This window comes from Patella vulgata, chromosome 5 (assembly GCF_932274485.2).
Source record: "Patella vulgata chromosome 5, xgPatVulg1.2, whole genome shotgun sequence".
NCBI lineage: Eukaryota > Metazoa > Mollusca > Gastropoda > Patellidae > Patella > Patella vulgata.
This window is the reverse complement of record NC_065883.2, coordinates 36,074,437-36,099,598: the sequence shown is the minus strand read 5'-3', so window position 1 is coordinate 36,099,598 and position 25,162 is coordinate 36,074,437. Positions and strand designations below refer to the sequence as shown.

General features: G+C 34.1%; 1 protein-coding gene across 1 annotated transcript in view; it reads right to left on the bottom strand.

The window, feature by feature from the left end:
* LOC126820650 (serine/threonine-protein phosphatase 4 regulatory subunit 4) overlaps positions 1–25,162 on the bottom strand; it is a 197,375-nt gene that overhangs the window by 103,741 nt on the left and 68,472 nt on the right. The window contains exons 6-7 of the mRNA XM_050548731.2: positions 24,635–24,741; positions 806–913 (exon numbers count right to left, since the gene is read on the bottom strand). Of these exons, the coding sequence (XP_050404688.1) occupies positions 806–913; positions 24,635–24,741 (215 nt within the window). The remainder of the gene's footprint in view (positions 1–805; positions 914–24,634; positions 24,742–25,162) is intronic.

The following is a 25,162-nucleotide window of genomic DNA, read 5'->3' as shown; positions in this document are numbered from 1 at the left end:
ATAATTCAGGAAATTACAATTCGATATGCGCAAATATCGAAAGGAACCGAGATCTTTGGGTTATAAACTTACATTTCAAGTTTCATCAAAATCGGATAAAAATTGTGACCTCTATAGGGTCCACAACCTTGATATATCATATTTTTACGCTATTTGAGAACAAGGGGCGGCCATTTTGTCTGTCAGTTTTGGGCCAATTTTCACAAAATTCAAACTTAGTCGTCCTTATGGTGTAACGGTGATATAATAATACGTTTTTTTTTTTAAATTGGGTAAAAATTGTGACCTCTATAGGGTCCACAACCTTGATATATCATATTTTAACGCTATTTGATAAAAATTATGACCTCTATAGGGTCCACAAGCTAAAAACGTGATTTTTCGTACAATCAGGGGCCATAATTCAGGAAGTTATGGTCTGATGTGCGCGAATATCGAAAGGAACCAAGATCTTTGGGTTATAAGCATACATTTCAAGTTTAAATCAAATCGGATAAAAATTGTGACCCCTACAGTGTTCACAAACTAAAAATGTGATTTTTCGTACAATCAGGGGCCATAATCCATGAAGTTACAGTCCGATACATGCCAATATCGAAAGGAACCGAGATCTTAGGGTGATAAACCTATATTTCAAGTTTCATTAAAATCGGATAAAAATTGTGACCTGTAGACTGTTCACAAACAATTGTGGATGGACGGACGGAGGCGACGACAATATATGTCCACATGAAAATGTGGGCGGATAAAAACAAGCATTAAGGTAGAAGTTTAATGATATTATATGAAATATAGTATATCTTACCCTAAACCTCTAGCAACAGGATCAAGTTGCTGACACATACAACCTCTTACTTCATAATCTACATCTTGACACAATGACTGTACAACAGGTAAAATCTCTTTCTTTATTCTACAACATAGTATATTATACCTATATTACTAAATAATTCACATAACCTTTATTACTACATAATTAATATATCATACATTTATTACTACAAAATATATTATACCTTTTTTACACAGATAGAACCCAATGACCATTGAATACCGTTTGGGTTATTCAATGGTTCACAAGAGAATAACCCGTATTACACAGCATGTCGGAATACTCAATTGCTTCAATACCGGAAGTATTATTGCACCTTTGTCCACACCCTTAAATCACTGTTGATGTCTTCAAACTAAACGTTCAAGTAAAATCGTTTCTTACCGCTGTTAAAGTTATTGGCAATCTTCTGTTTGAATTCATCTTTTCACTTTAAAATGTCGCATACTGTAGTACGGCCAATTTAATACTTAACGGCTAATTCCTTCTGTGTAAGTCGTAGAACTTTCTCAAAATTTGCTATAATGTCAAATCTGTACGGGCACGCTTTGCAGGACGATCATGCATTATGAACTGAATTGAGAAACTCATATCGGCCATTGGCATTGCTGCCGCAAACAGGTCGCTTACTTGTAATAAGGAAATAAATCGGGACATGAAAATGATGACGGATTTCACAGAATGCCGAGTATTCAGATGTCGGAAGTGACAGAGTCCACTGTACATGCAAACCTCAAAATATGAACAAGTTCAATGGTCATTGAGTTCTGCAGACACTGTACTATCTAGATTATCAAAAAAATCATCACCAATAACATCAAATTTAATCATAGGTTCCGCCATTTTTTTTTTATGAAAACAGTGGTTGCCAAGTAAAAACGTCATTACAACTGTGATGTCATTCTGGAAGAAAGTAGTCCCTGTCAAGTCATTGAATACAACCATGGCTTATTCAATGGTATTTGCATGTATTTGCATGTAGTTATAGAATAAGCAGTTATATTTCATATCAACCTATCATGATGACATCTCAGGTTAATATATTCTGTTCACGTCAACCGCTGATGACAATGATCGAAAAAACACAAAGAAGACAGAAATAAACTTTTATTATTTTGACAATTACAAATTTTTATGGTACAGTTTGTAGCATTCAGCACCGAAATAAGACGGCATATTTATCGGCATATTTAGATTGGTTATTCATGTCTATGATCTCTTTCAGAATTTTCTAATCGTCCACATTTCGATTATTTTTCCACACACTCCAAGACTTGAAACTATTTATAGCCCAAGAGTTCCTTTGTAAAGTAATTCTAGGTACAGTCCACTTAGCACAGTCGGTCAAATCCTTCCCTGAACATACCAAAATCCTTCACGGTTCACTGTCAGAATTATCAGAAAAGATTGCCTTTTTATCCAAATTTTCTTCATCCTTTTGACTAGTATAACTAATAGATCCTCATCAGAATTTGCATTCACATCTATTCCACCGTCAATCTGTTGGCTAAAAAGGACTGATTATCCATTTTGTTTGTGCTTTCAATTGAATTGAACCTACATGTATATTTACTCCAAAATGGCGACAGTAGTTGGGTATAAACAATGCATTCACGTGATTAGTTCAGTAATTTTCGGTATTCAATAATTGTTGACTTTTAATGGAAGAGTCCATTTAATTTAAGGGTGATAAAAACTATGACTTTGTATATGTCAGATATAAACCTTCTCTCCCTCGGATTGATATGATAGAGAACACTTGAGCTTCACCCGCGTGTGCTCTATCATATCAACCTCGGGTAGGTAAATATCCTATACATACATAATATATTAATTATTATACCTTTATTACTAAATAATGTATCATACCTATTGTAAGGGTCAAATTTTGTTTGTATAGATCCAAGTCCATTATTTTGTTGGTGTTATATCCAAGTTAATGTTTCAGATACGCATTTCCTGTCTTAAGCTAAGGTCATGCTGTTAGCCTGATTGTATTTGTAGTTTATGAAGCCATGTGCTTTTATTCATTTTTCAACGTACTAACGTGTTTACTTATTAACGGTTAATAAACATGTTGTAAACCCACCCAGTTATCTTACAAGTCGTAAGTACACATAATAGCGATATAAAACTGTAATATATATTTGTACTTGTAATCCGTTTTAAGAATAATTATGTACATGTAAGCATAATTTTTACGTATGTATTTTGTTTATTTGTAGAACCAGCAGCTGCCAGGCAGAATACGCCCACATTTTCGAGAGATGGATAGTGATTTTTCCTACAATCAAGGGCCATAATTCAGGAAATTACAATTCGATAAGCTCAAATATCGAAAGGAACCGAGATCTTTGTGTTATAAACTTACATTTAAAGTTTCAACAAAATCGGATAAAAATTGTGACCTCCATAGGATCCACAACCTTGATATACCATATTTTTACGCTATTTGAGAATGAACAGCGGCCATTTTGTCTGTCAATTTTGGGCCGATTTTCACGAAATTCGAACTCAGCCGTCTTAGGGTGTAACGGTGATATAATAATACAATTTTTAAAATCGGATAAAAATTATGACCTCTATAGGGTCCACAAGCTAAAAACGCGATTTTTCGTACAATCAGGGGCCATAATTCAGGAAGTTACGTCCGATATGCACGAATATCGAAAGGAACCACGATCTTTGGGTTATAAACTTACATTTCAAGTTTCAACAAAATCGGATAAAAATTGTGACCTCTATAGGGTCCACAAGCTAAAAATGTGATTTTTCGTACAAACAGGGGCCATAATCCATGAAGTTTCGATCCGATACATGCCAATATCGAAAGTAGCCGAGATATATATCTTTTTTATTTGTAGCATCAGCATGATTTCTAATAATTTCTAATGTTTATACAAGAATGTCGGTTTATATTATATATTTGAAAAAGTAAGCAAGTCAATATACGACAAGGATATTTAAATATACTTCGGACGTAAAATAAGAAATGCCTTTTAAAACCTTTTAAAATCCCTGCTTTACTATAATCCTTTTATAAATTTGGTCTTTAACTTTTCACCCCGCTACTTATGTTATCTCCCTTGCTTGGGATGAGGGAGTTTACATATTTAGGAGGGTACTTAAAAAAAAAAAAAAAAACAGAAAAAAAAACAGGTTGCTATACTCCTTTCCACGAAAAAAGTCGAAAGAGAGAGGAGATAAATAGCTACCTTCTTAAGAATTAAAATGCATGGTACATCTAAGCAGTGATGGGATTTCAAAAAATTTCTTGTCGGACATTTTTTCCCGAAAATAAAGGGGCATAACTCTTATCGTAATTTAAGCAGACGTTTTCAAAACACAATAAAGAATCACGTGTCAACAAAATATATTCAAATTCATATGTAAAAAAAATAGGTGCACCTCGTTATATTTCATGTTTAAAACCCGTACGGTATTCAAATTTATGTCAATAATATTCCTACAAAATTACATGACATCGTAATACTATAGAATGGCAGCGTGCCGGCTGCTGCCGATCTGTTTCAAACTCCCCCAAAATTACCGCATTTTTCGGGTCATACGTTGGTACATTTTTCAGCAAAGTCCGACATTCGTCTGATACTCCGTTTCGATTTATATACGGAAGGTAAAAAAATGACATCCTGAAATTTATTTGGCCGTAAACCGTAGTTAACGACGCTCTAATACAATGAGCGAGTGACACCAACTGCTAAATAATTGCATTCGACTGTAGCACGCGCTATCGTCTAAAACAATTAACTACTTATGTCATTCCAATCGAAATATTCGTCAACATTTCTTAGCGTGTTTATTTATTTATTTAAAGACATAAACCCCCATCAAAATATGATCATAAATCCGACAATATGCCATCAAAATAGAATCTTTTCCCGGACATCAGTCGTATTGGATTCGGCACGTATACATCTCTTTATTTATTTAAAGACATAAACCCCCTTCAAAATATGATCATAAATCCGACAATATGCCATCAAAATAGAATCTTTTCCCGGACATCAGTCGTATTGGATTCCGCACGTATACATCTCTTAATTTCACGTGTCTCGCGAGATTTGTACTTTCATTTTAATTACTGAACTATATAAGCGCCATATGCGTGTGTGTGAAATATCTTTATTTAACTTCAGCTTCCACCGAAAATATATCACAGACAAGTTATCGGATACAATGTATGTTGATTTGAGGTGTTATATACTATCAGGATATGTGACATATATGACTAATTTCTACGTGTTATTGTCTGACACAAAGGAGATTAAAACGTGAAACAATGGACAAATCACGGGTTAATCAGATTAAGTTTATAATCACTCTTATTGGATCGATATATCGTCCGACAAAGGAGAAGCAATGACATCTGTTCAGGATTGATTTGATGAATTGTCCGACAAAGGATTAAGTCAGCCAATCAAGGCAGAATAGTAGTTAATCAAGGTAGGTGTGTAGACGACATAACACGATAAATAGTCGATCACTTAATTACCTAATCAATCCAGCCTATTATCAACGATAATCGGGTTGCACAGTAGTTATACACTCAGTACACTATATTAATTTTGGAATTTGAATATTATTCACCATGTCTTGATGTCCGATTGGGCATATTCCCGGTCGGACAATTTGGGGCGTTTCGAAAAAAGATTCGGACAAGTCCGGAATATACGGGTAAAATCCCATCACTGCATCTAAGGTTTTATAAGGTTCTTATATGTTCACATAATTGTATAATTCTAATTGAATGATAAGGGTATGCGACCAGTCTAGTTCTACAATAATGTGTTGCTTTCTACATATTTCCATTTATTTAGGGTGTAGATATTTGATTTAAAAGCTTCCAATTCTAACGAGATTTTACTCATTAGAAAAGCATTATATCGGGATAGTGATGGCGTAACGTTTTCTAATTTAGATCTATATATATAGTATTTGGTTAAGAATATTAGATGGTTTGTAAAGTCCCATTCACATAAATTATTGAAACTTGTTTTTTCTGGATAACCGAAATGGATATTTTTATTTGTTAATGTTATATTTATGTTACTTTTAAGGGTAATTTCTAGCATTTCGCTCCAGATTTGTTGGGCATAACTGCAGAAAATGAATTAGTGGTTTATGGTCTCAATATTAGATTGGCAGAAGGTGCAGAGAGTGGATTCGGTTAACTTTAATTTACATAGTAATGCGTTTGTATATATTATTTTAAGAATATATTTGTATTGGAAGTTTTGAAGTTTGCTGTCTATACTTATATTATGTGCAAGATTAAAGATCTCTTTCATTAGTTGTTCATTTATTTTGATTTCTAATTCCTGTTACAATTTGCCTATAGAGTAAGCTGATCCATGCGGAATATATTTGTTTAGCAGTGATCGATGTTAAGATGCAATGCGCGTCGGTGTGTTTCTATGGGCCGTAATGCGAGTCGCCACTCTGGTTATTTTTAATCTGTGTTTATTCTTTTGTAGGTAATTGGGGGCCTTTACAAGACAGTTCCATACAGATCACATTATAAATTTTGTCGTTTGAGGGTTTACAAGGTTCTACAAACTGAAACAAGGCTCTCAACTCTGGAAGTAATTGACAGAAATTGTTGAAATTTGACAGACTTTTTCGTTTTACTAATTTAAATAATGCATATAAATTTCATACAGATCACATGATCACTTTTGTCATTCAAACGTTCATAATCGCCATAACTCTAGAAATTATTGACGGAAATTGCTGAAATTCAATAGACCTGTTTCACAAATTTAAATGATGCATATATAAATTTCATACATATCAGATAACTTTCATCAATTGAGCATTAACAAGGTTTAACAAAATGAAACAAGGGAAATAACTCTAGAAGTAATTATTGCAAATTGCTGAAATTCAATTGGATTTTTCGTTTCACTAATTTAAATAATGCATATAAATTTCAGAATGATCGGATGATAACTTTTGGAGTTAGAGCGTTCACAAGGTTCGATAAAGTGAAACAAGCCATAATTCTAGACGTAATAAACGGAAATTGCTGAAATTCAATAGGATTGTTCTTTTTACTAATGAGGTTCAACAAAGTGAAACAACAGCCATAAGTCTAGACATAAGAAACGGAAATTGCTGAAATTCAATAGGATTCTTCTTTTTACTATAAATTTAAATGGCACATATAAATTTCATACAGATCAGCAGATAACTTTAGAGGTTAGAGCGTTCACAAAGAGCAACAAAGTAAAACAAGGGCCATAACTCTAGAAGTAATAAACAGAAATTGCTGAAATTCAATAGGATTCTTCTCTTTACTAATTTAAATCTCATACAGATCGGCAGATAACATTTGATGTTAGAGTGTTCCAAAGGTTCAACAAAGAGAAACAAGGGCCATAACTCTAGAAGTACTTGACGGAAATTGCTGAAATTCAATAGGCTTCTTCGTTTCACTAATTTAAATAATGCATAGAGCGTTCATAAGGTTCAATAAAGTGAAACAAGGGCCATAACTCTAAAAGTAAAAAACAGAAATTGCTTCTTCGTTTCACTAATTTAAATCATGCATATAAATTTCAGAAAGATAGGATGATAACTTTTGGCGTTAGAGCCATCACAAGGTTCAACAAAGTGAAACAAAGGCCATAACTCTAGACGTAATAAACGGAAATTATTGAAATTAAATAGGCTTCTTCGTTTCACTAATTTAAATGACACATGTAAATTTCAGAAAGATCGGATGATCACTTTTGGCATTAGAGCGTTCACAAGGTTCAATAAAGTGAAACATGGGCCATAACTCTAGACGTAATAAACGGAAATTACTGAAATTCAAGAGGCTTCTTCGTTTCACTAATTTAAATCTTGCATAGAAATTTCACAAAGATCGGATGATAACTTTTGGCGTAATAGTGTTCACAAGGTTCAACAAAGTGAAACAAGGGTCATAACTCTAGATGTAACGCCTTAAGTTTTCTACATGACACTGGGCAAACTAATTACAAGACATGAAAAGTAAATGGCATTGCATTACTAATCACCCGTAGTTACTAGACGGCTCTCGGTAAAGTGGTAATTTGGTGTAAAATCTAAACGCCTTAAATAATTAAACACTCTGTTCATTTCTTGACAACGTCTGGGAAAATAAACGCCATGTCTAAAAACTAAACCCCTTTCAAATCTAAATGGTAGTGTTCATTTCTAAAAAAACATCCCGAGAAACTGGACGGTCGTAAAGCAGACGATCGTTGTCAAAAGTAAACGGTGTTTCTTAATCTACACGGTAGCACAAACTGGGCGGTTTTTGGTGAATCTTGACGACATTTAACACATTCTTGACGGCAATCTATTAGCTGGATATGTGTATTAAATTCTTGACGATAAGCTTAGTTTCTTTCCTTTTTTCGTAAAGTCTGGACGATACCCGGTCCCTAGTGTCACCGTCTCCGAGAATGGCCGATCGTTTGATTGACAGACGTTAACTCCACCTACATAATCTAGATTATCAAGTAACGTTTTCAATGGCTGTGGTACCGTAAGCCTATTCAGTTTGAGATGGGGTTGCAATTCAATTCGTATCACATTTATTTTTACTACAAATTAAAAATAAGACTTTTAATAAATAGATAATAAGCAAAAGTTTGAAAGGAATGGACCAAATCAATGAGGCATAATTATAGTCGAATTCTTGTTAGCCTGCATGTACTCTTGTACTGTAACTGGTAGGCCTACGTAACTTCCGAAGCAGACAAATAGAAAACAGTGATCCAATGGGGCTGCAATTCACAAAGAGCGTATAATACCGACATCCAAACACTCATTTTAACCACAACTAAACATAATATCAAGGCCGTATATATCGAACTTTCAATCAAATTGACTGACATGCGACCTCGCTTCGTACACTCTATCATTTAGCCTCAATCTAAAATTTCCGGGAGTATGACGTCAATGTAACGGTTAATCTCTGCTTACGACGCCATTTAAAAATTTAATCAATCAATGAAATCCTGTTTAAATCCAAGCCGAATTCAAGCCATCCGTGGGTCTACAGAACTGATTTTGTGCTTTTTGTGTAAATAAAGATCTAATTTATAATTTCTATGACATCTGAAGCCTAAATAAAGACTTGCAATAATCAGATTTAGCTCTTGCATAATGTATGTTTAAATTTAAGTGTTTCAATTAAAAGGCCAAGAGTTGAGCAACTATTGCAAGCAAATAAGGCTATAAACTAATTACAAGATAGGTTGCCAGGCAACGAAAGATACGCCCACAGCAACTAAATCGTCCGGGCAGTCAACAAGGGTTGTCGCATATTTTTACTTTTTTCGGTAATGAAACATTTATAATACACTAAAATCTGATTAAGAGCAACAACTCACGAAGTAATTATCAGAAAACTATTAGAATTTGTTTGGTTTAGAGCATCACAAGATTTTGCAAAGTGATCAAGGGCCATAACTTTGGCAGTAATTATCGGAAATCGTTGAAAATCAATAGGAATCTTCGTCTCATGACCTCAAACACTGTGTATAAATTTAAACTCAATCAGATATTAACTTTAGCCTCTAGAGCATCCACAAGATTTTTTGAAGTGATCATGGGCCATAACTCTGGCAGTAATTATCGGAAATCGCTGAAAATCAATAGGCTTCTTCGTCTCATGACCTTATACACTGTGTATAAATTGAAAGTCAATTAGATATTAACTTTGGCCTCTAGAGCGTCCACAAGATTTTTCAAAGTGATCAAGGGCCATAAACACTGTGTATAAATTTAAAGTCAATCAGATATTAACTTTAGCCTCTAGAGCGTCCACAAGCAATTGTGGACGCCGGACCGCGGGACGGGAGCGACGACAATATACGACCACATTTCAATGTGGGCGTATAAAAATGAGAATTGTAGAATTTTGTTTCCATCTCTAGGTAATTTAAAGGAGCTAAATCACTAATATTTCGGACCTAGAAATTGACACAAATAGGTCGCAACGCAAATAATAATGTAATATGAATATATTAACTGATTTACATTCAGTCGTTTCCGTTTTTACTCTCATTTCAAAACAATTATGTTCGGCGAAAAGCGCCAGAAGTCTCAATCGAATGGAAATCTCTAGCGTCTGTTTATTCGAGTCTACACTGAGTGATAGTATTCATTGCGCATGCTCTCCATATAAGAATATGAGGTCACCGTTTCACATGACTTGTGGATGTGGAATATGTCTAGTCTCATTCTTCAAGTCCCTTGTTACAAATGATGCTGAAACACATTATGGTACACGATTCGTGTACCAATGGTAAAATGTTTATTTTGTCTTGAATATTGGATATCGGAAGCCCATCTTTTCCCGGTAAGATCACAACATCAATGTTGATTTAAATTAACAAATAATTTGTGTTTTCGATCTGGAAGATTTTGGATGATACTGAGTTAGAGACTTATTTTTACTGATGCGTCTTATGCAAACCTTTATGATGGGGTATCTAGCTCTGGAGGGTTTATAATCTTTTGTCGCGTAGTTAACGAGTACCATTGCTTCAGAAACCCTACCACTTTGTGAAGGTTTGGATATGGCTATTTACATTCGATGCATTTTCAATGAGATAGTTCTGTTAAATCAATGTTCTATAGCAATTGCATGTTATATTGATAATAAGTCTCTTTATGATAATATTCAATCCACAAAATTAGTGCAAGAGAAAAGACTGCGCATAGATATTGCAACTATCAAGCAAATGGTACAAAATGGTGAAATAACTTCAAGTTGGGTTCCCAATAGTCATCAATTGTCAGACTGTTAAACAAAGATAGGTTGCCAGGCAACGAAACATACGCCCACAGCAGCTAAATCGTCCGGGCAGTCAACAAGAGTTGTCGCATATTTTTACTTTTTTCGGTAATGAAACATTTATAATACAGTAGAATCTGTATGAGCAGCCACTCCTATTCAGCGACATCTTCTTGTAAGCGGCCACAATAAATTCCCCCCGTAGAAATTCTGTTGTTTCATCTCTTTATTCAACGGTCACTCCTCTAACGCGGCCAGCGGTCACTATTTTACTAATAAATTCAACAAAACATCGCCCATTCAACGGCCATTATACCATCTTGTCGTTCTTTGTAACAACCCCGCTAATCCTGTGAGTAGTAGTTAATTAACTGGACCCCCACTGATCAGGTAAAAAGAAATGTAAAAATAACAATTAACCTGGGATTATCTGTTAATTAATCTTTTGTTTTATTAAACGACTAACCTGATCATTGTTTTCACGCGTAACGACACATTATTTGATACTGATTGAATAAAATAAAAGTACCGAGTTTTGTCATGATCATCTTGTATCTCTCTTAGCGCCTCCTATAATATTACATACAGAGTTACACCCCCTGTAAATAGGTGATAAAATTAGCGATGTTTTTTTGTTCATGTGCTTTTTGATAAAATAAAATTAATTCATCGATTTTCTTCACAAAAATGGATAAATATTATCGAATGCATCACAATGGTAGGCAGTAGTATCGAAGGTTGGTAATATTACATACAGAGTTACACCCCCTGTAAATAGGTGATAAAATTAGCGATGTTTTTTTGTTCATGTGCTTTTTGATAAGATAAAATTAATTCATCGATTTTCTTCACAAAAATGGATAAATATTATCGAATGCATCACAATGGTAGGCAGTAGTATCGAAGGTTGGTACAAAATGACAAGTTTACAGAAGTTATGTTCGAGATTTGAGTAAAGAATTTTCGTTCGGCGCAAGAATCAGCGACGGTCAAATTTACCGCTTCCAATGCATTCAAGCGTAATATTTAATTTATGTCAGCACAAACAGCACCAAGATTTTATTAAGAGGCCACTCCTGTTAAGTTATGTCCGAGATTTTCGTTAAGCGGTCAGTTGTGAAAATTCCCTTGGGTGGCTGCTTAATGCAGATTCTACTGTACACTAAAATCTGATTAAGAGCAACAACTCAGAAAACCATTAGAATTTGTTTGGTTTTTATAAAGTTCTGCCCCATGCTAACGTTTTGTATACAAAACTTTTAATACTGTATCATGAATTTAGCTGTTCCAAGTCATAAAAATTCATTGAAAATCAATATACTTGTTCGCCTCAAGATCTTAAACTCTGTGTATCAATCTGAAGTCAATAGGATATTAACTTTGGCCTCTAGAGCCTCCACAAGATTTTTCAAAGTGATCAAGGGCCATAACTTTGGCAGTAATTATCAGAAATCTTTGAAAATCAATAGGATTCTTCGCCTTGTGACCTCAAACACTGTGTATAAATTTAAAGTCAATGAGATTAACTTTAGCCTTTAGAGCATCCACAAGGTTTTTTGAAGTGATCAAGGGCCATAACTCTGGCAGTGATTATCGAAAATCACTGAAAATCAACAGGCTTCTTCGTCTCCTCATGACCTTAAACACTGTGTATAAATTTAAAGTCAATCGGATATTAACTTTGGCCTCTAGAGCGTTCACATGATTTTATTGAAGTGATCAAGGGTCACAACTCTGGCAGTAATTATCGGAAATTGCTGAAAATCAATAGGCTTCTTCGTCTCATGGCCTTAAACACTGTATATAAATTTAAAGTCAATCGGGTATTAACTTTAGCCTCTAGAGCGTCCACAAGCAATTGTGGACGCCGGACCGACGGAAGGATGGACGGACGGGGGCGACGACAATATACGACCACATTTCAATGTCGGCGTATAAAAAGGGGAGCATCCACATCTGATTTGCTAGAAACGATGAATTCTGGGCATATTAAATTTATGAAATGAAAATAAACAACTATAGCTTTGTACATAATAAATTTTATTTCAAGCTTTTATCTATAAAACAACCTTCTATTGTTATAAACAAAAAACAACAAAAAATAAATTAACAAAATATTTAAAGTAGGAGAAAACATGATTTTATTTCTTATGTAATAAATGAAACATTTATAACAGGCTTTGACCTGTAAATATTAAGAAATTATTTTCATAAAGAAAATATAATATAGAGGAGAATGTGAGATAGAGTATAGTCGTGTTGTCTGCTAGTGACTAGGTCACATGATCTTGTTTATTATGTTGTCAACCAGCATGCAATCTAATTCGTGGCAGACGCGAGTATGAATGGCCAGGAGAAGGTTGTATGTGGGGTTTATTGTATTGACTATGTAACACCATCATACATACAATATGCATTATAATTAAGATCTGTAACAACGACAGGTATTTTATTTATCATACAGGTCACAATTTGTTATCAGATTTTGATGAAAATTAAAGATACATTATGGGAGATTTTTATAGAGAGTTGGCCAGTCTTGCTATAACAGTTCAAAAGTAGATGATGAAAGAAGAATATATAGAAAAATTCAGTCAAATTACTTTATTCTGAACATAGTTATCATCGTTGTAATATTTGACTAGAAATGGTAGCGAATTGTGTCTTTACCTTTGCTGATCATTTGATTGACAGGCGTTAACTCCACCTACATATCTCGATTATCAAGTAAAGTTTTCAATGGCATACCGAAACGCTTTACAGCGGCCTCGCTAAGTACACTCTATCATTTAGCCTCGATCTAACTGACGTATTTTCATCAGGTTACCCCTTATGTGATTTAATCAATTAGTGAAATCCTATTTAAATCCGAGCTGTAGCCGAGCCATCCGTGGGTCTACAGAGTTGATTTTGGTCTTGTTGTTTAAATAAAGATCTAATTTATAATTTCTATAACATCTGAAGCCTAAATTAAGACTTGCAATAATCAGATTTAGCTCTTGCATAATGCATGTTTAAACTATATGTTGATATCCCAAAGATCTCGGATGGGTTCGATTTTGACACCTATCTCACGATAACGTTTTGGATTATAGCTCCTGCCGAGTTTTCTTTTACTTTATCGACATGTGTTGATATATTTTGACATCAAAAAAGACGAGTAACAGATTTTATTTATCACCCAATCCCTTCTTACATGCACAAATCAATAAATATAATTCTTTGCCATAGATTTCACTTTTACTGAACTTGATTACATTACGGCGTAGTGATACATCATTTTTTGACAACAATTCAACCATTGTAAAGTCCTTTATATTGACCCAGTGTTTAAATAAAATAGGCCAATCACACGGTTTACAAAGTAAAACAAGGGCCATAACTCTAGAAATAATTGACAGAAATTGCTGAAATTCAATAGACCTCCAATTCACAAATTTAAAGATGCATATAAATTTCATACATATCGGATGATAACATTCATCAATCGAGCATAATAAAGGTTGAACAACGTGAAACAAGGGCTATAACTCTAGAATTTTATTATTGTAAATTGCTGAAATTCAATAGGCTTTGTGGCTTCACTAATCGAAATAATGCATATAAATTTCATACAGATCAGATGATAACTTTTGGCGTTAGAGCGATAATGAGGTTCAACAAAGTGAAACAACGGCCATAACTCTAGATGTAATTAACAGAAATTACTGGAATTCAATAGGCTTCTTTGTTTTACTAATTTAAATGATGCATATAAATTTCATACAGATCGGATAATAACTTTTGTCGTTAGAGCGTTCACAATGTGCAACAAAGTGAAACAAGGGCCATAACTCCAGAAGAAATTAACTGAAGTTATTGAAATTAAATAGGCTTCTTCATCTCACTAATGCAAACAACATATATCAATTTAAAAATAATCAGATGATAAATGTAGACTGTAGAGTGTTCACAAGAAATTGTGGACGATGGACGGACATAAGACATAAGAAACAGAAATTGCTGAAATTCAATAGGATTCTTCTTTTTACTATAAATTTAAATGACGCATATAAATTTCATACAGATCAGCAGATAACCGTTGATGTTAGTGCCTTCACAAGGGGCAATAAAGTTAAACAAGGGCCATAACTCTAGAAGTAATAAATGGAAATTGCTAAAATTCAATAGGATTCTTCTTTTTACTAATTCAAATGACACATAAATTTCATACAGATCAGCAGATAACTTTTGATGTTAGACTTAGAGTGTTCACAAGGTGCAACAAAGTGAAACAAGGGCCATAACTCTAGAAGTTAGAAGTAATTAAGGGAAATTGCTGAAATTCAATAGACATGAATAAAACTAATAAAACACTATTTAAAACTAAATCTAGCAATGCTGATTTATTGACCGATGCATGTCACATGTTATCGTGAATCTGAAAGCATTGGAGATCCTGACGGAAAAATATATTATCAATGTGTTTCTCGGGATATCCGGGTCAGTGAAACCATAAGATAGGTTGCAAGCAGGGACGTCGTGCAAAAATTTTTTCTGCATGTGTGTTTATGGTAAATTAAATTTACTGGCTGTGGAGCGTGTGGGTGGCAGTGCCGCTCCACATCGAATGCCGCAGGCATGAGCATGCAAGGGGGGGTCCGGGAGGCCCTTCCCCGGACAATTTTTAAAATTAGAAGCCGGGAAACGCCATTGTGATGGATTAGAGACAATAAAGTTATGATTGAAAAATGGTCGGTTTTTTTTTAGTGATAATTGTAATTTATCACTCGAAAATTGAATTATATTTTATTCATCTCAACTTCGATTTAATTATTGAATGGAAATTTCGAACAACTTCATGCAAAACCCCATTCTTTCCTCCACCCCAACCTCTGCCAGGGTTATGCCATTTATGGTCAAATACGTATTTAGATTTATTTGTATTATATTTTATTCATCTCAACTTCGATTTAATTATTGAATGGAAATTTCGAACAACTTCATGCAAAACCCCATTCCTTCCTCCACCCCAACCTCTGCCAGGGTTATGCCATTTATGGTCAAATACGTATTTAGATTTATTTGTATTTTAATTAAAAAATACTTTCAGTCTTTATTTTTGACACCCGTATATGGATATTTTATCAAATACAACATACAATCATAAATAGGGATTTTCTAGCTACAGCAAACTCTAACTCCCGGAAATTTTAGATCGAAATTTAAATGATAAGAGTGTACGAAGCGAGGTTGTTGTTGAGCGAGGCCTTAACAAATGACATCTAAACTAAAGTGCAATAAACTAAACACAGATAATGACAAATTATACATTTCCTGGAGACCGTGTGATGACTAATACAGACGGACAGGTCTTCTGTCTTAATAATATCAATAAAAATATTTTTATTCCCCTGGGAATTTGCTGTTGGAGGGCTCACAAGGTTCTACAAACTGAAACAAGGGTCTCAACTCTGGAAGCAATCTACAGAAATTGTTGAAATTTGACAGGCTTTTTCGTTTTACTAATTTAAATAATTTATATAAATTTCATACAGATTAGATGATCACTTTTGTCACAAGGTTCACAACTGCCATAACTCTAGAAATTATTGACGGAAATTGCTGAAATTCAATAGACCTCTGTTTCACAAATTTAAACATACATTATGCAAGAGCTAAATCTGATTATTGCAAGTCTTTATTTAGGCTTGGATTCAGCTAGGATTTAAACAGGATTTCGTTGACTAATTTAATTTTTAATGGCGTTGTGAGCGGAGATTAACCGTTACGTTGACGTCATACTCTCGGATCGAGGCTAAATGATAGAGTGTACGAAGCGAGGCCGCTGTTGAGCGATGCCTTAACAAATGACATCTAAACTATTTAAAGTGCAATAAACTAAACACAAATAATGACAAATTATACAATTCCTGGAGACCGTGTGATGACTAATACAGACGGACAGGTCTTCTGTCTTAATAATATCATTAAAAATATTTTTATTTCCCCAATAGGCACGACGCCACTAGAGTTTACCTATAGATTTATCATAATTGTATTATAATATAATATTATGTTCTATATTCAATTGATTTAATGCATGCCCAAAATACTCAATTTTGTCCAATTGTTATAAAATTCAAAAAGGTAAAACACAAATTCGGATATGATGACAGCAGACAAAAGACAGCAGAGATTATGTAGGTGGAGTTAAGTTAATGCCTGCCAATCAAACGATCGGCCATACTAAGAATCGGTGAAGATGGAATTCAATCCCATTTCTAGTCAAAAATTACACTGGTAATAACTATGTTCAGAAAAAAGTAATTTGACTGAAATTTTCAATTTATTCTTCTTTCATCATCTATTTTTGAACTGTTATAGCAACCATGGCTAACTCCTTATAAAAATCTCCCATAATGTATCTTTAAATGATGCATATAAATTTCATACATATTTGATGATAACTTTCATTAATCGAGCATTAACACGGTTGAACAAAGTGAAACAAGGGCCATAACTCTAGAAGTAATAAACGAAAATTGCTGAAATTCAATAGGCTTCTTCGTTTCACTAATTTAAATAATGCATATAAATTTCAGAAAGATAGGATAACTTTTGGCCATAACTCTAGATGTAATAAACGGAAATTATTGAAATTAATTAGGCTTCTTCGTTTCCCTAATTTAAATATTGCATATAAATTTCACAAAGATCAGATGTTAACTTTTGGCATTAGAGCTTCACAAGGTTCAATAAAGTGAAACAAGGGCCATAACTCTAGACGTAATAAACGGAAATTGCTGAAATTCAATAGGCTTTTTCGTTTCACTAATTTAAATAATGCATATAAATTTCAGAAAGATCGGATGTTAAAAATGATTCATAAAAATTTCATACATATAACTCGAGAAGTAATTATTGTAAATTGCTGAAATTCAATAGGCTTTTTCATTTCACTAATTTAAATCATGCATATAAATTTCATAAACATCGGGTCATAACTTTTGCCGTTAGGACGTCACAAGGATCAATGTCACTAGCCATTTGGGCTAGTAGCTTTCAGATCTTACTAGCCAAGCCAACATTCACAAGGATCAATAAAGTGAAACAGGGGCCATAACTCTAGCCGTAATAAACAGAAATTATTGAAATTAAATAGGCTTCTTCATCTCACTAATGTAAACAACATATATCAATTTTAAAACAATTGGATGATAACTTTTGGCTTTAGAGCGTTCACAAGAAATTGTGGACGATGGACAGACCGACAGACAGACGGACGGGGCGACGGCAATATATGTCCACATTTCAATATGGGCGTATAAAAATTCTACCTCAATTAGAAGAAGAGTTATTGTGTCCCAAATGGCTTGATGAACAGGCCCATTTTAATAGTCCCCTGCCGAAAGGCGGGTGACAATAATGTTGATGTCAGCAATAATTATGCACTTGAAAGTATGGCAAAGTTATCAGTACAACAAGGAATTTTAAAATTGAAGGAGACTAAACTTCCTTTTAGGCATTATTCGATTTAAAGAAGTAATTTCAGACATAGTTCAATGAGTGAACTGTTTAAAGGGTGATTAGCTCTATTCTTTTGAATAAACAAAATTGGGTCGGAAAGCACATATATATATTTATTAATGTAATATGAGTATAAAGTAATATGCCCAATTTTGAATTTGTTTTATTGTATATTCTGTGTTAAGCGTCATTGTGAAAGATTGGATAAAGAGCTGACACTTAGTTATAATAGTTAAAAAAAGGAAAATGTCAAGAGAATATGCTGAAAATTTCAGTAAAGTTGCTGAACTCTTGAGTCAAGAAAAGATAGGTTGTCAGGCAACGAAACATACGGCCACAGCAGCTAAATCGTCCGGGCAGTCAACAAGAGTTGTCGTATATTTTTACTTTTTTCGGTAATGAAACATTCATAATATTAATACACTAAAATCTGATTAAGAGCAAAAACCCATGAAGTAATTATCAGAAAACCATTAGAATTTCTTTGGTTTTTATAAAGTTCTGCCCCAAAAGTTCTTAATAAAAAACTTTTAATATCATGGATTTAGCTGTTCCAAGTCATAAAAATTCATTGAAAATCAATATACTTGTTCGTCTCAAGATCTTAAACTCTGTGTATCAATCTGAAGTCAATCAGATGATAACTTTAGCCTTTAGAGTGTCACAAAGTGATCAAGGGCCTCTAGAGCATCCACAAGATTTATTGAAGTGATCAAGGGCCATAAATCTGGCAGTAATTATCGGAAACACTGTGTATAAATTTAAGGTCAATCGGATATTAACTTTGGCCTCTAGAGCGTCCACAAGATTTTTCAAAGTGATCAAGGGCCATAACTCTGGCAGCAATTATCGGAAATCGTTGAAAATCAATAGGCGTCTTTGTCTCAAGACCTTAAATACTGTGTATAAATTTAAAGTCAATCGGATATTAACTTTAGCCTCTAGAGCGTCCACAAGCAACTTGTGGACGCGGACCGACAGACCGACGGATGGGGGCGACGACAATATACAACCACATTTCAATGTGGGCGTATAAAAACTCATTTCAATAACACTGTAGACTCAGTTGTCATTGTTAGTGTTGTAACGATAATAAACAAGTCTCGCTTATCCATTTTTACAGTTAATCACCAAGCATTGTTGAACAGCAGATCAGATTTAAATTTGTGTGAAATACGCGAACAATTCAAATTTGTGCCTTCAATAGTATATTCTACACTGTTTGTTTTGTTCTGTTTTTGACGGTGGTGGGGTGTGTGAAACAGCCATTTTAAATTACTTCCGCATTGTCGATAATGTCTCAGGTGTGTGCTTGTTAAAATTAAAGTATCTATTTATTGTGGACTTATCAATTAGTTTGCGAGCAAATTTTCTTATCAACACCCTTACTATAGCCTGCATCAAGCTTGACAGTACTAGATCCATATTTACAATCGTTAACAATATAATATTATTAAGAACAGATAACAGGCATACAGTTAACGAGGAGACAGAAATGTATGGAACACAATGATGACAATACAAATATTATATCAAAATAATTATCCACTTCGCATATATATAAAAAGAAGTAGCATTGGTGGAATACACAAATCGAATATTGTAATTAATCACAGCTCTAAACTACTTTTGATATCTAGAAATTGTCATGGGTCGGTCGCAGGGATTGTATACCTCCTTTCAGAAGCATCTCTGGTGTTGAAATCGCCCAAAACATCATCACATTCCGAAATCCGTGCCTCACTCCACATTAAATCTAATTTACAATTGGAAATATTTAGGAGTGATTATCCAGAATAGAATGAAAATTGATGAAATAAGACTATTAGCCAACAAGAGTATCGCATGTCTGTGTGAATGTATTACTTGTGTGTACATGTATGTGTTTTCTATGTTATATGTATTATTAAATGTATACGACTATGTCTAAACATATATGTACTATACATGTTGTCCTAAATGAACGTTTTGATGCAATTAACATCTTATCTTATCTAGCACAAACATCTTGTAAGTATAAGCCAGTCTTGATAGCACTATACGGAAAATAACCTTCCAATTTCTACTTTTTTTCCCATAAATATCCATGTAAAGGAGAACACATAAATGTTTTGAATCATATATGGACTAATTCATAATTTAATTGTCTGCATTTTTTTTAAAACCAGAGAGTTATCTAGTTCTATGCTTCCATTCTCAATATTTAGAATAAATGGAAAAAACTTAACAGTTTTTTCATTTCATTTCCTAGGAATGAGTGATTCGTCGCATAGTTTTTCCGCTTCTCTTTAGGGCAAGCAGAGAACAGAAATTTGATGGATTGATTGGTTAATTGGTCATAATGTGGCCCAAAATATGACCTTTGTCACCAGTCTTACGCCAAGTTTGTTCAACTTTTGTCGCTCTTAAGTGATATTGTTGGCTTCCTGACTTCGTTAGCTAGCTTTTAAGCTTTGTTTCAGCTATGGACTCTAAATTTTAATTATGGTCACAAATTAGTGCTAATTAATTAGCTCTTAAGTAGCATTAGTACAGCATTTCATGCTCTTAAGCAGTCATTTTGTGCAGTGAAACTCATAGAAAGAAAGATTGGTTGCCAGGCAACAAAACATACGCCCACAGCAGCTAAATCGTCCGAGCGGTCAACAAGGGTTGTCACATATTTATTTCTTTGTAGGTAATAATCAGATCAGATTATAAATTTTGTCATTTGAGGGTTTACAAGGTTCTACAAACTGAAACAAGGGTCTCAACTCTGAAAGTAATCTACGGAATTTGTTGAAATTTGACTGGCTTTTTCGTTTTACCAATTTAAATAATGCATATAACTTTCATACAGATCACATGATCACTTTTGTCATTCAAACGTTCACAATCGCCATAACTCTAGAAATTATTGATGGAAATTGCTGAAATTCAATAGACCTGTTTCACAAATTTAAATGATGCATAAAAATTTCATACATATCGGATGATAACTTTCATCAATCAAGCATTAACTAGGTTTAACAAAGTGAAACAAGGGCAATAACTCTAGAAGTAATTATTGTAAATTGCTGAAATTCAATAGGCTTTTTAGTTTCACTAATTTAAATCATGCATATAAATTTCACAAAGATCGGTTCATAACTTTTGGCGTTCACAAGGATCAATAAAGTGAAACAAGGGCCATAACTCTAGACGTAATAAACAGAAATTGCTGAAATTCAATAGGCTTCTTCGTTTCACTACTCTTAATAATGCATATAAATTTCACAAAGATTGGGTGATAACTTTTGGTGTTGGAGCATTCACAAGGTTCAATAAAGTGAAACAAGGGCCATAACTCTAGACGTAATAAACGGAAATTGCTGAAATTCAATAGGTTTCTTCGTCTCACTAATTTAAATAATGCATATAATTTTCAAAGAGATCGAATGATAACTTTTGACGTTAGAGCGTTCACAAGGATCAATAAAGTGAAACAAGGGCCATAACTCTAGACGCTGAGATTTAATAGGCTTCTTCGTTTCAGTAATCTAAATAATGCATATAAATTTCAGAAAGATCGGATGATAACTTTTGATGTTAGAGCGTTCACAAGGATTAATAAAGTGAAACAAGGGGCATAACTCTAGACGTAATAAACGGAAATTGCTGAAATTCAATAGGCTTCTTCGTTTCAGTAATCTAAATAATGCATATAAGTTTCAGAAAGATCGGATGATAACTTTTGGCGTTAGAGTGTTCACAAGGTTCAATAAAGTGAAACAAGGGCCATAACTCTAGACGTAATAAACGGAAATTGCTGAAATTCAATAGGCTTCTTCGTTTCACTAATTTAAATCATGCATATAAATTTCACAAAGATTGGGTGCTAACTTATGGCGTTAACCGTGTTCACAAGGTGCAGTCAAGTGAAACAAGGGCCATAACTCTAGATGTAGTAAACAGAAATTGCTGAAATTCAATAGGCTTCTTCGTTTCACTAATTTAAATATTGCAAATGAATTTCATAAAGATCGGATGATGACTTTTGGAGTTAGAGCGTTTACAAAGTTCAATAAAGTGAAACATGGGCCATAACTCTAGACATAATAAACAGAAATTGTTGAAATTCAATAGGCTTCTTCGTTTCACTAATTTAAATATTGCATATAAATTTCACAAAGACCGTATGTTAACTTTTGGCATTAGAGCGTTCACAAGGTTCAACAAAGTGAAACAGGGGCCATAACTCTAGACTTAATAAACGGAAATTATTGAAATTAAATAGGCTTCTTCATCTCACTAATGTAAACAACATATATCAATTTTAAAACAATTGGATGATAACTTTTGGTGTTAGAGCGTTCAGAAGAAATTGTGGACGATGGACCTATGGATCGATGGACGGACGGGGGCGACGGCAATATACGTCCACATTTCAATGTGGGTGTATAAAAATAATCCTGGACATGACAATTTAATCAAATCCACTCAAACGTCATTATGTGACCTAAAATTTGACCTTTGGCCCTTGTCACCTTTTGGTTTCCTGATTTGGTTAGCTAGCTTTTAGGCTTTGTTTCAGTTATGGTCAGTCATTAGTGACCTTTGACCTTTGTCACCTTTGAACGAGTCTTATGTAAGGTTTGTTCAATTTTTGTCACTCTTAAGTGATATTTTTGGTTTCATGACTTGGTTAGCTAGCTTTTAGGCTTTGTTTCAGTTAATGACTTTTAAATACGGTCACTAATTAGTGCTAATTAATTAAGCTCTTAAGTAGCATTAGCACAACATTGTATGCTCGTAAGTCATGCATTCTGTTTCTTAGTGTTAAGTGTGAAACGCTTGCAAAAAAATTGTAGATGGACATTGAATTTTAACTCCCATTAAATATGGGAGGTATATGCACAGGTTACAAAGCTTAAGACTTGGCTTTCCAAAATGATCTAGAGGTAAAATATGTGTTGTAGACTTAAAACCTTTTGGACTCAATATTTTGATTAAATCTCATTGGGCTCCCGGACTAATTCACCATTCATTCATCATTCTGCATTAGATTTTATTTCAACTCACCAACGTGTAAACGTGTAATTTCTGTAGAATGTGTTTAATGGCTTGTACTCGTAACGAATAACGAAAATAACAAACACTTATTAAAACAAAATAATGAATTTTAGAATGTTCTGAAAGTGGGACCCCCATAGCTTTGCAGCTATACTTATATTATTTGATAATTAAAGATACATTATGGGAGATTCGGTAACGAGTTGGCAGTTCTCACTATAATAGTTAACCAGCGGCTGCCAGGCAGGATACGCCCACATTTTCGAGAGATGGATAGAAAACAAGCTAAAACGAAAGTGATTTTTCCTACAATCAAGGGCCATAATTCAGGAAATTACAATTCGATATGCGCAAATATCGAAAGGAATCAAGATCTTTGTGTTATAAACTTACATTTCAAGTTTCAACAAAATCGGATAAAAATTCTGACCTCTATAGGGTCCACAACCTTGATATACCATATTTTTACGCTATTTGAGATTGAACGGCGGCCATTTTGTCTGTCAGTTTTGGGCCAATTTTCACGAAATTCAAATTCAACTGTCCTTAGGGTTTAACGGTGATATAATAATACGTTTTTTTAAATCGGATAAAAATTATGACCTCTATAGGGTCCACAAGCCAAAAAACGCGTTTTTACGTACAATCAGGGGCCATAATTCAGGAAGTTACGGTCCGATATGCGCGAATATCGAAAGGAACCGAGATCTTTGGGTTATAAACTTACATTTCAAGTTTTAACAAAATCGGATAAAAATTGTGACCTCTACAGTGTTCACAAGCCAAAAACATGATTTTTCATACAATCAGGGGCCATAATCCATGAAGTTACGGTCCGATATTTGCCAATATCGAAAGGAACCGAGATCTTAGGGTGATAAACCTATATTTCAAGTTTCATTGAAATCGGATAAAAATTGTGACCTGTAGACTGTTCACAAACAATTGTGGACGGACGGACGGACAGGGGCGACGACAATATACGTCCACATGAAAATGTGGGCGTATAAAAACTAGATAATGTAAAGGCAATTTGGTGAAAATTTCATTCAAATTGATCCACTATGAACCGAGAACTAAGCGACTGAAATTCCCATAAGCCTCAGTCATCATTACTAAAGTCAGTACGATAAACAGCATAGTCTCGATTATCCATTTAATCGTTTAATAGAGAAGGAAAGTTATGCAGTAAATCGGCTTACAATCCACTAAAGATCGCAGGCTAGCGCTGCCATCTAGAGTTGATTATGGCCTGGATAGGTCAATTAATGTCTAATTAATAATTTAGATAACATTTCAGGCCTAAAGAAAGACCTGAAATAGGCAGATTTAGCTCTTGCATAATGCATGTTTAAAGTGAAATAGTCAATTACACATAATTTATTGAGTGTACACCCTTATTCTTTGATAATTCATAAGCTTAGTAATTAGTATTATTATAAAACATATATATAAAATATACTTACACAAAAGATTCAAATTTTGTGGATACTTTTCCGAGTATTCTACAGCAAGCTAACCTGGCTTGTACTGACTGTGAAAGCTGTCCTTTAGCAATGGCTATACCAAGAATCTATTGAATGAAATCAAAATTAACCAACACTCATAGTGCAGCAAAATTAAAAGAAATTACATGCATTTTTTATGATCAATAAGTCAGTAAGGCTTAGAGGCCGGAGGCTCAGTGCGCAAGGGTGTCCATCAAATGGGCACAAAACCAGACCCAAAATTTCTATAGTAAAATTTTGCGTAGAATACAATGCCGAGTGGTAATCAGTCTGTCATTGGGGCGTTTTTAAGATATTCAGTCAAATGAGATCATTTACACTGAAAGTGAGTGTGCAGCCATTCTTGTATCATGAAAATATGCTTAAATGATCAAAAGTACTCACGCTTTCAATAAATATGTAAACTTGCTAAATTCACCGTTAGTCTTAGTGACCCTAGAGGTCAAAACGTGAAATTTTCCGTTTTTGCACTAGGAAGATTTAAAG